General features: G+C 45.2%; 1 protein-coding gene across 1 annotated transcript in view; it reads left to right on the forward strand.

The window, feature by feature from the left end:
* Positions 1-445: 445 nt before the first annotated feature.
* SLC16A2 (solute carrier family 16 member 2) overlaps positions 446-15,001 on the forward strand; it is an 87,368-nt gene continuing 72,812 nt past the window's right edge. The window contains exon 1 of the mRNA XM_058196803.1: positions 446-943. Within this exon, the coding sequence (XP_058052786.1) occupies positions 619-943 (325 nt within the window). The 5' untranslated portion in view covers positions 446-618. The remainder of the gene's footprint in view (positions 944-15,001) is intronic.

A 15,001-nucleotide genomic window follows, 5' to 3' on the forward strand; every position in this document is an offset into this window, starting at 1 on the left:
AAGGGGGGGGGCTGTTTCCCACGGAGCCCCCCCGGCGCCTCTGGCCTCTTCCAGCCGGCCACCTGGACCTGGATCGCAGCGGCGGTCACGAGACCCCGTTTCCCCATCTCGCAGCCCTTCCGTCCGGCGACCCTCCCCACCGCTTCGCCGCCTCGCCCACCGCGCTAGCGAGGGTGACAGCCGGGGCCCCACCGGCCGAGGCGTCCCCGGGGAAGGCGCCTCTTCTCCGCTGACACGTGCGGCATCGCCTCCGCCTCGCCGCTTCCGAGGCCGGGAAGGAGCCGCTCCCGCCCGCCAGTCCGAGGGCCGCGCCGGGCGCCAGAGGGCCGAGGCGGCCTCCGGCGGCGAGGCCGGGCTCGGGAGGCGGGAGGCGGGCTGGGCGGCGCGGGGGAGGCTCCGGCGCGGCGCGGAGGGCGGCTGGGGGCGGAGCGCGGCCGGGCAGCCAGGAGGCGTGGGGACCGGCTCGGCCGCCGCAGCTCAGCTCAGCTCAACCAGCGGCGGCGGCGGCGGCGGAGCAGCAGCCCAGCGGCAGCTCCAGCAGCGGCCCAGACCCGGCTCAGTTCGGCCCGCTTGCTCGCGCAGCTCAGCCGGCCCGGGGCGGCGTCGGGGGCGCGCGCGATGGCGCTGAGGCGGCAGGAGCAGGCGCTGTCGGAGGAGAAGGGCGCCCTGGAGGCGGAGGAGCCGGCCGAGGAGGAGGAGGAGGAGGATGGCGGCGGCGGCGGCGGCCGGGGCGCCTCGGGGGCCCGCGAGAGGCGAGAGTGGCCCGTGCCTCCGCCCGACTTCACGCCCCCCGACGGCGGCTTCGGCTGGGTGGTGGTGCTGGCCGCCACCTGGTGCCACGGCTCCATCTTCGGCATCCACAACTCCTTCGGGATGCTCTACGTCCTGCTGCTGGAGGAGGGCGGCGGCGCCGAGCAGGACCACACGCTGGAGTTCCGCACAGGTGAGGCTCTTTGCGCCGCCCCGTCGGGCTGGCATCCTCCGGCCGCTCTTTGCCCGGGCCGGGGTGGGTGGGTTCCGGGGCTGCCCCCTCCCTCCTGGAAGCCCTGCGGAAATCGCAGCCCGGGCGAGGGAGCCTCTTCGCTCGCCCCTTCGCGGCCCCGGGACGGCAAGCGCCTCTCGCGCTCGTCTCCCCGCGAGGAGGAGACCCCGGTCGAGGATGCTGGCCGGCCGCCTCCTGCCCGGCTCCTTCAGACGGGCAGCGCCAAGGCGTGGCGTCGCTGATTTCCTGCCCGGTTGGCGGATCGCGCTCCGTCCCGTCCGGGTGGAAAGGCGCCCCGTGGATCAGCCGCCGCGCCGGACTAAAACCCGAGCGTCTCTGGTCCTGTCCCGGGCCAGGCGCCCCGGCGTCTGGCCAGGCGAGACAAGGGGACACTAGGACTAAGGCCGGGCTGGTGCCTAAACCGATCCAACGCGGCTGCTTTCCGCCTCCTGAGGTTCATTTTCCCCCACCCCTGGGTGACTTCAGAAAAGGCGCTGTCGGGTTACACACGCCTAGCCATATATTGGGTGGGCTACAGCCTCAATTCAAAGGGTGGGGGAGATCCAGTGTGATTGACTAGGAGGGGACTGTCAAGAAACAATCATTCCCACCCTGAGTCTCAGTCTCCAGTCTGGTCCCTGCTAAATTCCTTAGACCACAATCCCCATTATCCTGTGGTGTTGACTTGGGTTGGTGGAGGTAGGTGGGTCTGGCCTTCTCCAGGATTCCCTCTTGGCTTTTCACAGTGCCCTAAACCAGGGGTCTCCAACCCTGGTCTCTTTAAGACTTGTGGACTTCAACTCCCAGAGTTCCTCAGCCAGCTTTGTTGGCTGAGGGACTCTGGGAGTTGAAGTCCACAAGTCTTAAAGGGACCAAGGTTGGAGACCCCTGCCCTAAACTATGCTGAATGGTTTTGGTCCATGATTTTGACATGGACAATCCGGGAAATATAATTTCTACTTAGAACTATGTGAAAATAATCTCTGCCTGCTTCCTTATGACTTGTTGGCTGAAATGGTCTTAAAAATAGATAACAGAAAAAAAACCTTTAATTGTTTTCTAGATTGTAGTAAATGGTCCGCTAATCCAAGCAATGAATTATGAGGAGCCCTTGCTCTCCGAGTTTGGTTGCTTTCTTGCAGATGTTTCATTAGCCAAACTAGGTAACAGCATCAGTGCTAGTTCTGATGATGTTACCTAGTTTGGGTAATGAAATGTCTGGAAGAAAACAACTAAGTTCAGAGAGCACCAAGGATTCCTCATTTCAACCCTGAGCTACAAATATTCTTCTTTATTAGTGAATTATGAATTAGAAGCCAACCATGTTGGGCCTTGAGACTTAAATTCCTCTGGTTTCTTGTGATTTTAGTCCATAGACCAAATCAGAATCTGTTGGTCATCCGATGTGTCAGAAATAGCATCAGCAACAGAGTAATTGCTTCTGAGACATAACTTCATGTGAAAACATCAGAATAATTTGCTTGTTTGAGCAAAGCTAGTTCAGACTAACCTGACCACAAGTGACAGCAAATTCTACATCAGGGCCTTGATATTATCTTAGAATGCCTCTAAAAACAGGCATTTTGCATTCCCCATATGTGACAACAATGAAATCATATGCAACCTTGATTTGAAAGAAAATACTCTTGAGAGAGACAAGCCCTGTGTTGTTATAGAATGATCGGAATCAACGTACAATTTGAGTTCAGAGGATACTGCAGTAAATAGTTGTGTTTTTCCTTTAAGGTTGCGTGTTTTGCCTTGTAGTATATTAGAATGAATTGTCTGAGACTTCCATTTTTTTAACCATTTGAAGCTCCCTCTAGCTCTTTGGAGTCAAACCTGGGACCTGGAGAAGCCAAAGTATTTTAGTTTCTGCTCCTCCTTTAAAGGGAAATTACACACATGCAAGTAAACGTTTGGAGCTGTGCCAATATATTGAAAACGATTCAGATGAGACCAGAGGAGATAGGTTTGGAGTGAATTGCTCCAAGAAATGTTCCTGTAAATTGCTCCAGGACCATTTCCTTGTCTTATCCTACGACCACCACATATTTCTTCCATAGGCCGTAAATTAGGCAGGCAGCTTTATTTTTTATTTGAAACACATTTCAAATAAACATAAACTGTTTCAACTCCTACCCTCAAAACATAAACTGTTTCAATTCCTACCCTCAAAACGACGCTATAGAGCACTGCACACCAGAACAACTAGACACAAGAACAGTTTTTTCCCGAAGGCCATCACTCTGCTAAACAAATAATTCCCTCAACACTGTCAAACTATTTACTGAATCTGCACTACTATTAATCTTCTCATCGTTCCCATCACCAATCTCTTTCCACTTATGACTGTATGACTGTAACTTTATTGCTGGCAATCCTTATGATTTATGTTGATATATTGACCATCATTTGTGTTGTAAACGTTGTACCTTGATGAAGGTTTCTTTTCTTTTATGTACGCCGATAGCGTATGCACCAAGACAAATTCCTTGTGTGTCCAATCACACTTGGCCAATAAAAAAATTCTATTCTATTCTATTCTGTTCTGTTCTGTTCTGTTCTGTTCTGTTCTGTCCTGTCCTGTCCTGTCCTGTCCTGTCCTGTCCTGTCCTGTTCTGTTTCATTTCACTGTGTTTTTTTCCCTTGACAGGGGAATTCCCCATCACACATTGAGTTTGTGTCCTATAAACCTTTGAAGTCAAGGAAATTCCCTGTGGTGGGTTTTAAATTTTCAAGTAAACCCCCAAAATATATTCTTCCGCTTGGAAGTTTCCTTTCTTCCTTTCCAATTCCTTTCCTTGTCCTTTTTAGTACAAGTAGTCCTTGAGTTACAACAGTTCATTTAGTGACTGTTCAAAGTTACAATTATGATCTTTCTTGTCACAGTTTTTAAGTGAATCACTGCAGCTGTTAGTAACAAGGTTGTGAAGTGAATCTGCCTTCCCTTTTAACTTTGCTTGTCAGAAAGTTGATCACGTGACACCCCCGCAAGACACCACAACCCTCATAAATATGAGTCCGTTGCCAAGTGTCTGGATTTTGATCATGTCACCATGGGGATGCTGCAACGCTCATAAGTGTGAAAAACTGTCATCAATAACTTTTTTCAGTGCCGTTGTAACTTTGAATGGTCACTTTTTTTTTTTTTTTTTACATTTATATCCCGCCCTTCTCCGAAGACTCAGGGCGGCTTACAGTGTATAAGGCAATAGTCTCATTCTATTTGTATATTTACAGACAACTTATTGCCCCCCCCAACAATCTGGGTCCTCATTTTACCTACCTTATAAAGGATGGAAGGCTGAGTCAACCTTGGGCCGGGCTTGAACCTGCAGTAATTGCAGGCTACTGTGTTCTAATAACAGGCTCCTTACAGCCTGAGCTATTCCGGCCCTAACACTTAACCAACTGTTGTAAGTCAAGGACTACCTGTACTGATGTTTTGGGTGACAGTTTTTTTTTTAAATTTTATTTAGTTTTTTTTTTATTTTGTCACAACATTATATACAAGCACATACAATGAAAGGAAACAATAGGACAGGAATGGTAGGCACTTTTGTGCACTTATGCTTGCCCCTTATAGTCCTCTTAGGAATGGGGTGAGGTCAATGGTAGACAGTTTTTGGTTAAAGCTTTTGGGAGTTTGAGAAGAGACCACAGAGTCAGGTAGTGTGTTCCAAGCGTTAACAACTCTGTTACAAAAGTCATATTTTCTGCAATCAAGATTGAAGCGGTTAATATTAAGTTTGAATCTATTGTTTGCTCTTGTATTATTGTGATTGAAGCTGAAGTAGTCTTGAACAGGAAGGATATTGCAATAGATGATTCTGTGTGTTAAACATAGGTCTTGTCGGAGTCGGCGGAGTGCTAAGTTTTCTAATCCCAGGATTTCAAGTCTGGTGGGATAAGGTATTTTGTTGTTTACAGAGGAGCGGAGAACTCTTCTTGTAAAATATTTCTGGACTCGTTCAATTGTATTAATGTCAGAGATGTGGTATGGGTTCCAGACAGGTGAGCTGTATTCAAGGATAGGCTAGCAAATGTTTTGCATGCTCTGGTTAGTAGTGTAGAGTTTTTGGAAAAGAAGCTATGCAAAATTAGGTTTACAACTCTTAGAGCCTTTTTTGCTATGTAGTTGCAGTGGGCTTTGGCACTTAGATCATTTGATATGAAAACTCCAAGGTCTTTAACAGGATGGGGGTCATCTGTAAGGTAATGTCCATCAAGCTTGTACTTAGTGTTAGGGTTCTTTTTCCCAATATGTAAGACTGAGCATTTGCTGGTTGAGATTTGGAGTTGCCAAGTTTTAGACCAATCGGATACCAATCAGTTACTGACCACTTGCAGTTGATTGCAGATCATCCCATTCCTGCATCTGGTGGGATCTCTGACCTTTCTTGAACAAAATTGCCCTAAAATAAATCTTGCAGACTGAGAGCAGGACAATGAAAGCAGCAAGTCTTGATCCTTCCCCATCTTCTCCCCCCCACCTTTTCTTTATAATGGGCGATGGAAGAGTTTTCAGGTCAAGAACAAGGGAAGAGATGAGCTTCTTGGCAGGTGAAGCCCTTTCATACATTCCATGGGGCCCTTGCCTCCAAAGGGCTGCTGAGCTTAACCCAATCAAAACTCAGATACTGTTTCCGGGCTGTCCTATTCTTGTTTCCCCAACAATAAATCCTTTGCATTTGTTTGCCACCTTGGGGGCTGGGGAGGAGGCTGCCTGTGACGGAAGCAGTGGAAACCCTTGAGCTCCTATTGACATGTTTTCTCCAAAGCACCTATCTTTGGCCTAAAACATGAAAAACAGTTGCAGGAATTGGGTATGTTTAGTTTAATGAAAGAAAGACTAGGGGTGACAGGACAGCAGTCTTCCAATATTTGAGAGGCTGCTGCAAAGAAGAGGGGGTCAACTTATTTTCCAAAGCACCAGAAGGCAGGACAAGAAGCAAGGGAATGCAGAAATGAATAGGTTAACATTGGCAATTAAAGAGAAAGAACAAACCAAATGTTATACTATATGGGAGTTATTTGATCGATGGTTAGAGAATAAATATAAAAATTAGAAATAAATATAGATGAGTGAAATATAGAAAATGCATTAATAGAGTTAATAGAGTTAAATAAATTAAGAAGAGGATTGTCATAGTATTAGATATTTAATGTAATGGTATTAAGCTAAGAATAGATCAAATAATGAATATGGTTGTACACTTTAACTGTTTTTGCACAAAATGTTTGTACCCAGATGACACACTCCTTAATGGAACATGGATTATTTGCATTAAAATAAAATAAATTTTTTTACAAAGCTAAAAAAAGAAGCAGCAATGGATGGAAACTAATCAAGGAGAGAAGCAACCTGGAACTAAGGAGAAATTTCCTGACAGTGAGAAAATTAACTAGCAGACCTATTTGCCTCCAGAAATTGTGAATTTTCCAGCACTGGAAGTTTTTAAGAAGAGATTGGACAACCACTTGTCTGAAATAGTGTAGGGCGTGATGACGAACCTATGGCACGTATGCCAGAAGTGGCATGCAGAGCCATCTCTCTGGGCACGCCAGCTGGTCGCCCGTTGCTCTTCCGGATTTTGGCATGCACATGCACGCCGGCCAGCTGGTCTTCACGTGTGCATGTGCCCCAGAAACCGGAAGACCGGGTGACCAATGCTCATGCGCCACGCTCTTCCGGTTTCTGGCGCTCCCCCCTCCCCCCACATGCGCACGTTCCCATTTCAGCACTCTGTGCTGAAAAGGTTCGCCAACACTGGTATAGGGTCTCCTGCAGGAGCATTTGCTGCAAGGATGGTACTTCTATTACCTGATCACCAATGCCATCCACAAGAGCTGTGGTGGTTAAAATGCAGGCAAACTCTGTTCACTGCCAGGAGTTTGATCCTGACTGGCTCAAGGTTGACTCAGCCTTCAGGTTCCAGTTACCTTCGCTACTGGTTTGGAATTGGGAACGTGCTTGTGTATGGTGCTTCTGTGCATGTGCAGAATCTTCTGTGCATGCGCAGAGTGTCTGTGATGACATCCGGGCGGTTTGGGCGAACCGGTAGAAACCCACCATTGCTTCCATCCTTCTGAGGTCGGTAAAATGGGGACCCAGATTGTTGGGGGGGAAATGCCACTTAGAGAGGGCTGTAAACCCTGTGAAGTGGTCTCTGTCTAAGTGCTTTTGCTCCTGCTATTACTTTTGGCCCCCCAAACCCTCTCCTCTACACCATGTGGTTTGGATCAAAAATATAGGCTGTATTTTATATGGGGGGCATTACAGAGCAAAATGGGTAACATAAATCTTTCAGATATTTAAAACACTTTATCTTAATCTCTTTTATGATGCAAATCCCTCTCCCCAAATCAGCTGTGTGCCGGCCTGGTTTTGGGTATGGATTTCAGTCTGTGGTGCAAAGTTTCGTGTGGCGCGTCACCCAACAGATTGAGCCCCTCTGCATTTGTCTGCAGGATGGTTGCGCATTGAATGCTGTGCTCCTGCACAGCTGGAGGGCCCCAACTTGGGAACAGCTGTAGAAAGCCCCCCCTGGATTTTTCCCTTTCCCTTTTCCCACCGCATCTCCCCTCCATTCTGCCCCAACTTATGGGAAGATGGTTTTCAGCATCTGGTTTTTCCATACATTTTCAGAGTCATGTTCAAAAAAGGTAGTTGCAGCACCACTCACATAATAGGTGGAATTGATTGCCCTTGTTAGATTGACCTAACAATGTTGCTTTTGCTTCACTTTTGATGGGATAAGGATTCTGGGAAAATAACGACTGAAATCAGCCCAATGAGACTCCTTCGTCCTGAGCCAAACAAAGTTTCCCACTCATTATCCTTGGCTGCATTTTAAATGAGGCCAACCAGCTACTTGAAAGAAAAGAGAGAAACTTAAGCAATTTTATCAGGAATACACACATAGGATATCTACTTGCCCCAGTAAGTAGACCAGACCAAGAAATGAACTTCTCAGGAAGGTTAAAACTACTTTGATGGAGAGTGGCTATAACAACAGAATCTTGTAAGGCTTATTGTCTGTACCTCCTCCCACTCCTTATACTTCAGGGAATTAGGGAAGTGTTTGTCTGAGTTGCCTCCAAATATTATTTGTAATCATGGACTTTTCACCCCTGTTTTTCTAGAGATAGGTCTTGCATTTCTCCACTAAGTTCATCTTTCCTTACTCTCTCTTATTTTTCCTAAAAAGCCAAAAATATTTCCAAATATTAGCCCTTCAAGGTAGGCAGCAGGTAAGAAACAGATGTAATCCCAGGAAAGCTGTGCATTGTTGTAGAGCAGAATAACACAATCTTGAAAGCCTTCTAAATTTCTCTCTGCCTCATCTTATGCCAATACAATCAAAGATTGTTATTTTGAGTTTTTTTTCTCATGCTTCCTTCAGTCTGTGACTGTAAAACCTTCTCCAAATTTTTCTTTTTCCAAGGTCAGCCCTGATTTCCTTTACAATACATTATCTCATCTTTGGTCATTTCCATAGGTGAGATTATTTATTTATTTATTTATTTATTTATTTATTTTTCATATTTATATACCGCCCTATCTCCCTGGGGACTCAGGGCGGTTCACAGGCAATTAAAAATACATATAAATACAAACTAAAATGACAATTAAAAAACTTATTCTATAGCCGAATTATTAAAAAACAGTATAAATAATAAAAACCCATTTAAAACCAGTAAATTTAAAATCTAATCCAGTCCCGCGCAGATGAATAAGTGTGTTTTAAGCTCGCGACGAAAGGTTCGGAGGTCCGGAAGTTGACGAAGTCCTGGAGGGAGTTCGTTCCAGAGGGTGGGAGCCCCCACAGAGAAGGCCCTTCCCCTGGGTGTCGCCAGACGACACTGCCTAGCTGACGGCACCCTGAGGAGTCCCTCTCTGTGAGAGCGCACGGGTCGGTGAGAGGTATTCGGTAGCAGTAGGCGGTCCCGTAAATAGCCCGGCCCTATGCCATGGAGCGCTTTAAAGATTGTCACCAACACCTTGAAGCGCACCCGGAAGGCCACAGGTAGCCAGTGCAGTCTGCGCAGGATAGGTGAGATTATGCTTAAGAGGCCATAATTTCTTTTAAATTCCATTTAAACTGATCCGCTAAATCATGTTTTCAATTAAAAAATAATCACCAACCACCAGGATATTTTTTTTAGAATTCATCTTTTTTTTTGGATTGACGGGGATATAGATTTTGCTGGAGCTCTTTATCTTCTCACAATTGAATTCTTTGCAAAGATTTTTCTGGATACCAGTTTGTCCACTCAGCTGGAAGAGCCACTGTTGCCTTTCAGATATGTTGAGACTAAAATTGTCAGCCGGCTGTGTGTATTGTGATGTTGTTTGTTTGTTTTAACCATTTAGTCATGTCCGATTCTTGGTGAGTTTATAGCCAAGTGCTTGTCCATGCTACCAACTCGTTTCAGTTGTTGATTGTTCATCTTTGCATCAGCTTTGATGGTATGAAGCCAGTGAGTTCTTTGCTTGCTCTTTCTTCTTGTTCCAGTAACCATTCTAGTGTCATTGACTTCTCCAATGAATCCGCGCGCATGACATTGGCAAAGTACAATCAGACATAGTCTTGTGATTTTGGCTTCTAGTGATGTGTCTAGTTTTATAATGGTTTTATTGTGATGTATAGTTGCAGAATAATGTAGTACTGGTAAACTCTGGCCATTTATTAAAACCATCAATGAATAGAACAACAGAAGGACCTTGGAGGTCTTCTAGTCCAACCCCCTGTTGAGGTAGGAAACCCTGTACCATTTCAGACAAATGGTTGTCCAATCTCTTCTTGAAAACTTCCAGGGTTGGAGCATCCACAACTTTTGGAGTTAGTTCTGGGGGCAGAATTGAGGATGCAAACTAATTCAAGCAATTCACTCTGAAAAAATGGTCTGCCCTAATACAGTCCAAGGAGATCCTACAGTTTAAATTATGCCAAAGCCAAACCTCCATGATTCAAGAGAATGGACAGAACAGCTGGCATGAAGAGACAGTTGTTTGTTATCAAATGAAGGTTCACATAAGTGATGCCTTTCAAGGCTAGATAATCCATCACGGAACAAATTACATGGTTAGGACCCTCCTATTGAGAATGTCCTTAGATTACATCAAAGTGCATCCTTGGTCAATGAAGATCTGTAGGGTCCTTGGGACTCTCTGAGCTTGATTGTTTGCTTTCAGACATTTCATTACCCAGCTAGGTCATCTCGTCAGTGCCAAGGGGTGTGAGGTTTGCTCTCTATTTGTGTACAGTAACTTGCCTTCTCCTTGTGGGTGGGATGTGGTTTTTCTCCTTAACAATTCTTCGATTACGATATTGTTTTCTGCTTGATCGTTTGTGGGAATTGATAGTTCCTTGATTGGGGTGTTGATCTCTTCAAATGGCACTTGCCAGTGAAAAAGAAATGGTTAAGTATATGCAGTTGCTTGCTATATACAAATATAAGCAAACAATGAATAAATTGCAATGTGGTGGAGTGTGTTTGTGCACATATCTCAATCAGAAATAAATCGATAGATAAGAAATAATAAAAATCAGGCTGTACTTTAATTGAACTATGGCAGCCTCCATCTTACACCTTTTTGACCACGCTCTGCAGTCCCACGCACAAACCCTGGACATTTTCACTTGAGATGAATCAGGATAAGAAGCTGGAATTCACTCCGGAGTTCAAAAGTGGGTTTCAGAGATTTTACCCCATGAGTTGGGGGTGCTCCATCACTGGAAGGTTTCATAAATAGGCTGGTCTGGGATAGTGTAAGGTCTCCTGCTTGAGCAGGGGGCTGGACTAGAGGATCTTTGAGGTCCCTTCCAACTCTGTTATTTTATTCTGTTCAGTTTAGCTTGAATGCCAATAGTTCGGTCTCCTGCTTCTGCTTCTAGATGTGCCTCTTGTCTCTCAGCCCCCGCCTCCCCCATTCCAGGAACAAAATGCTGGACATGCATTTTTGATGTTCTTATGTGCACCCCACACTTTTCCCTAAAGTGTTCTATCCGAAGCGACAGCAGTTCAAAGCCAACTAAGTAGAAACAGCAAAAGGACCATAAGAGCTTTTGCTAACACTTCAGGTCCTCTGTGGTTGTCTGCATGAATTTGTTTTTTGTTTTTAATGAATATTTTAGCTCATTCCAAGGAGATTAAAACACAAACCATCAAAAAAAAATATTGTGAACAGTAATAAAAGAAAGACAGGATTGAAATTTCAAAAGCCTTATAGAAAATCATCCCAAATATTCTCTCTAATAATTGGTCCCGGGCCAAATATCCAGGTTTGATTCTTTATAGTATCTCTTATCAATTGCTGGTTGATTGCGTACGGTAAATGTTGAGTCTCCTAAGCCAATTTATCTTCCCCCCCCCAAAAAAAAACCCAGATAAAATCATTTCTCAATTAGATGTTCCCGCTTTCCATTGAATCCCTTAAGAAAAACATTTGCCACTTGTCCAACCCAGAAAGTTCTCTGCTATTACACATGTGCGTGGTTTTGAAAGAGGAAAGAGATTGCTTGAGATTCTGTGCAGTTTGCTTGGCTTTTGACTGACACACAGAGAAAACAGCATATGCTTATGCGTGCGGCGTGCGCACACACACACACACACACACACACACACACACACACAGACTGACATTGCTCCAGGTGCAGGAAGCCCGTCTCCAGGAAAAGCTGGATATTCTGAGAAAGGGTGTTGAAAACATGCTCAGTTTGTTTTTTCTAGATTTTCTACTGGTTGGGGGTGCGGAAAAGACCCTCCCCAAGAGTTGGTGGTGGAAGGAGCCGGGCAGCAGGAGGGGGCTGAGGCCAACCAACCCATGTTTGTGTGTGTGTGTGTGTGAGAAAGAGAGAGAGAGAGAGAGAGAGAGAGAGAGAGAGAGAGCATTAGTACAGTTGGAACATGGTAGAATGAGGAATGCCTGGGGAGATGGGATGATTAGGAGACTGGACTTTTTCCAAAATGACCTCAGCATTTTTGCACTTGCTTCGCTGAATGAAAATGACATTTTAATTGGGCTCGTTTATGCATATGCATTGATTTATTCTAGCTCTCACATATTTTTAATGGATGTCTTTTCAGCTAGCCAGAGGTTTTTTCGCTTTGTAAGAAGAGGCAAAAAAAGATTGAATTTTTAGGCGCTCAGCTTGGGTGAGAATTGCTAAGCCAATCTGGGCTGCTAAGGCTCCGTGCTTAGCTCCTCGTGACTCACAAATACATACAGATGGAAACACACACAAATGTAAGCACAGTGCCTCTATGCTGAATAAATTACAATGGGCTGAGTTCATGCGAACCTACTAAACCATTACCCAGGGCTTTAATGCCACAATAATATGCATGTGATTGCTTTTTGCCCAGCTGACATTGGGGAACATGTGGCGGGTGCAGTCACAAAATGGCTGCCATAGTTTACTTACAAAACCCATTTATCAGAAGGTGAACTAGCCACCCCAAATGTTTTAGGCCATTTATAGTGGGGAGAAATTAAAAAGTTTGCTACAAATAAATAGAGCTCTGGGTGCCAGGGAATTGGTTCATAGCAAGTCAGTTTCCCATTTACGTTTTTAATCAAAAGAATTCTTAAGGAAAGGTCAAGGGTGCAACATGGAATCTGGAAGCAAACATTGGCATCACTTTGCTCTTAGATTAATACAGCTTTGTAACCGGGTTTAAGCAAGTCACCACTGATTGCCACTAGGAGCAAATGGACTGTTGTTTAGAATTGCAGATCATCTCACATGATCCTGGCAAAATTTCTGTTTGCTTGCAGGAGGACAGACAAGATTTCAAAGAAGAATGCCAGCCCTTTCTAAATCTTTACTTTGGCATCGCACCATCACAGAAAGGTGATGCGTTGGCATTTAGAAAGGTTGCTGATCTATGGATTGAAGCGAGTGAGAACAAAGACTAAGGAAGCCTAGAAAACAAACTTAGTCACTTAGCTGTGAAGCTCATTAGATAGTCTGCTTCATGAAGTTGAGGCTCAAAAAATGGTGACTCAGAAAGTCATCTGTGCTGCTCCTGAGAGGAAAATTGAGATTAAAATGTCAGAAATTTACATTCATGATGTGGGAAGTGGATAGTGTAGTACTCTGCTATGTTTGAAGTCAATTGGTGGGTATGTTTTAATTTGTATAGTTAGTCCTCAACTTACGACCACAATTGAGCACAAAATTGTTAAGTGAGGCAGTTTTGCCCCATTTTACGCCTTTTCTTGCCACAGTTGTTACATGAATCACTGCAGTGGTTAAATTAGTAACAGGGTTTTTTAAATGAATCTGGCTTCCCTTTGACTTTGCTTGTCACAAGTTTGCAAAAGATCACTTGACCATGGGATGTTACAACTGTCATAAATATGAGTCAATTATCAAGCATCCACATTTTGACCATGTGACCCTGGGGATGCTGCAATGGTCATAAGTATGAAAAATTGTCATAAATCACTTTTTTCAGTGCCATTGTAACTTCTGAATGGTCCCTAAATGAACTTCCGTAAGCCAAGAACTACCTGTAATGTCTCCTGTCTTGGATTGGTAGGTAGATAAATGCTGAAAGTCGATCGGTTGGCTACCATCAGTGAGGTACAATGGTTAAATGGATGAGAACATCGTTGGGTAGCAGGAGCTGGACCGGAATAGGGAGGTTGTTGGCATCCCCCTGTCACAGGTTCTTTAGGTTATTGGGCTCCAAAACCCCAAAGAATCAACACACCCACAAGCACTCAAAGACCAGGACTTGCTGTTTACTGTATCAAAGGTAAAGGTTTCTCTGTCCAGTGGTGTCGAACTCAAGGAGGTGGTGCTCATCTCCATTTCTTGGCCAAGAGAGCCAGAGTTGTCTGAAGATATTTCCGTGGTCATGTAGCCAACATGGCTAAATGCCAAAGGCACACTGGCTGTTACTTCCCATCCAAAGTGGTACCTGTTTATCTACTTGCATGTACATGCTTTCAAACTGCTAGGAGCTGGGGCAAGGTATGGGAGCTCACCTTGTTGCATAGTCTTGGGTCTTGAATCCGGGGCTATCAGCTTTTTAGCTGACAAGCTCAACGTCTTTAACCATGGAGCCATCGTGCCCCTATAGTTTACTATATCACTCTTCCCCAATTCTACTGCAACCCCTGTTCTTCCACTACTTCTCTTTGTGAGTTCTTCTTCCGGAGAACAGTTAACTCTTTTGTTTGCCTTAGGCTGCTTCAGGCTGTTTGAGTTTCCCAAATGAACACAAACCACCTTCCGTCTGCCACCCCCAACTGCCTCTCTGCCCAGCTTTTATAGCCACACTTTGCTGGGTCGGCTTGGATGAGGGCACCAGCAGCCCAGGTTCTGGCCATTTTGCAGGCAGCCTATCCTCTGACAACCCTCCATGGAATCTCTCTCCCAGGACCATTTGATCACTGCTGCAGAAAGCAAGAAGTTGGATTGGGCTTCTATTTTAGGACTTCATGAGAGTTCAGCTTGTTAGACCTGATGGTCCTCTTTCTGGTTGGGTCTTGCACTAGGGAAGACCTGAAGGACAACAGATTTCCAGAGACTGGCACATCCTCTGAGAAGGTAAGTCCAGGATCTCTGGAAATGAGCCTCCATGCCCAAGACTTAAGTTCTTCCAGGTTTGGTCTTCTAGAGTAGCGGTCTTCACACGAAGATTGTTCATACCTGTGGATTGATGCTTATTCCTTGGAGGTCAAAAATGAGCACACCACATTTTTGGGAAGGTAGGATAGATATTTCAGAGCATGAATTCAGAGCCTTACAAATTCCATCTTGGTTCCTGATGCCTCTTGGACCTACGACCAACAGGCTAGGCAAGTAGGATTTTCCCTTTTTAGGCCATCAGATGGCACCAGAAAACTTCCACCATGAGATATTATAGGTCCAGATCCTATTCCTTTTTACCTCTCATGATTGGGCAAATCTTCTCAGAGGTCTTTGGCCTGCTAGTTCGCTTGTCCAGCTTCTCCATCCTTCCAAGGTTTTCAAATGTCCTAAAATTACAGGTAGT

Source organism: Ahaetulla prasina, chromosome 11 (genome assembly GCF_028640845.1).
Source record: "Ahaetulla prasina isolate Xishuangbanna chromosome 11, ASM2864084v1, whole genome shotgun sequence".
Taxonomy (NCBI): domain Eukaryota; kingdom Metazoa; phylum Chordata; class Lepidosauria; order Squamata; family Colubridae; genus Ahaetulla; species Ahaetulla prasina.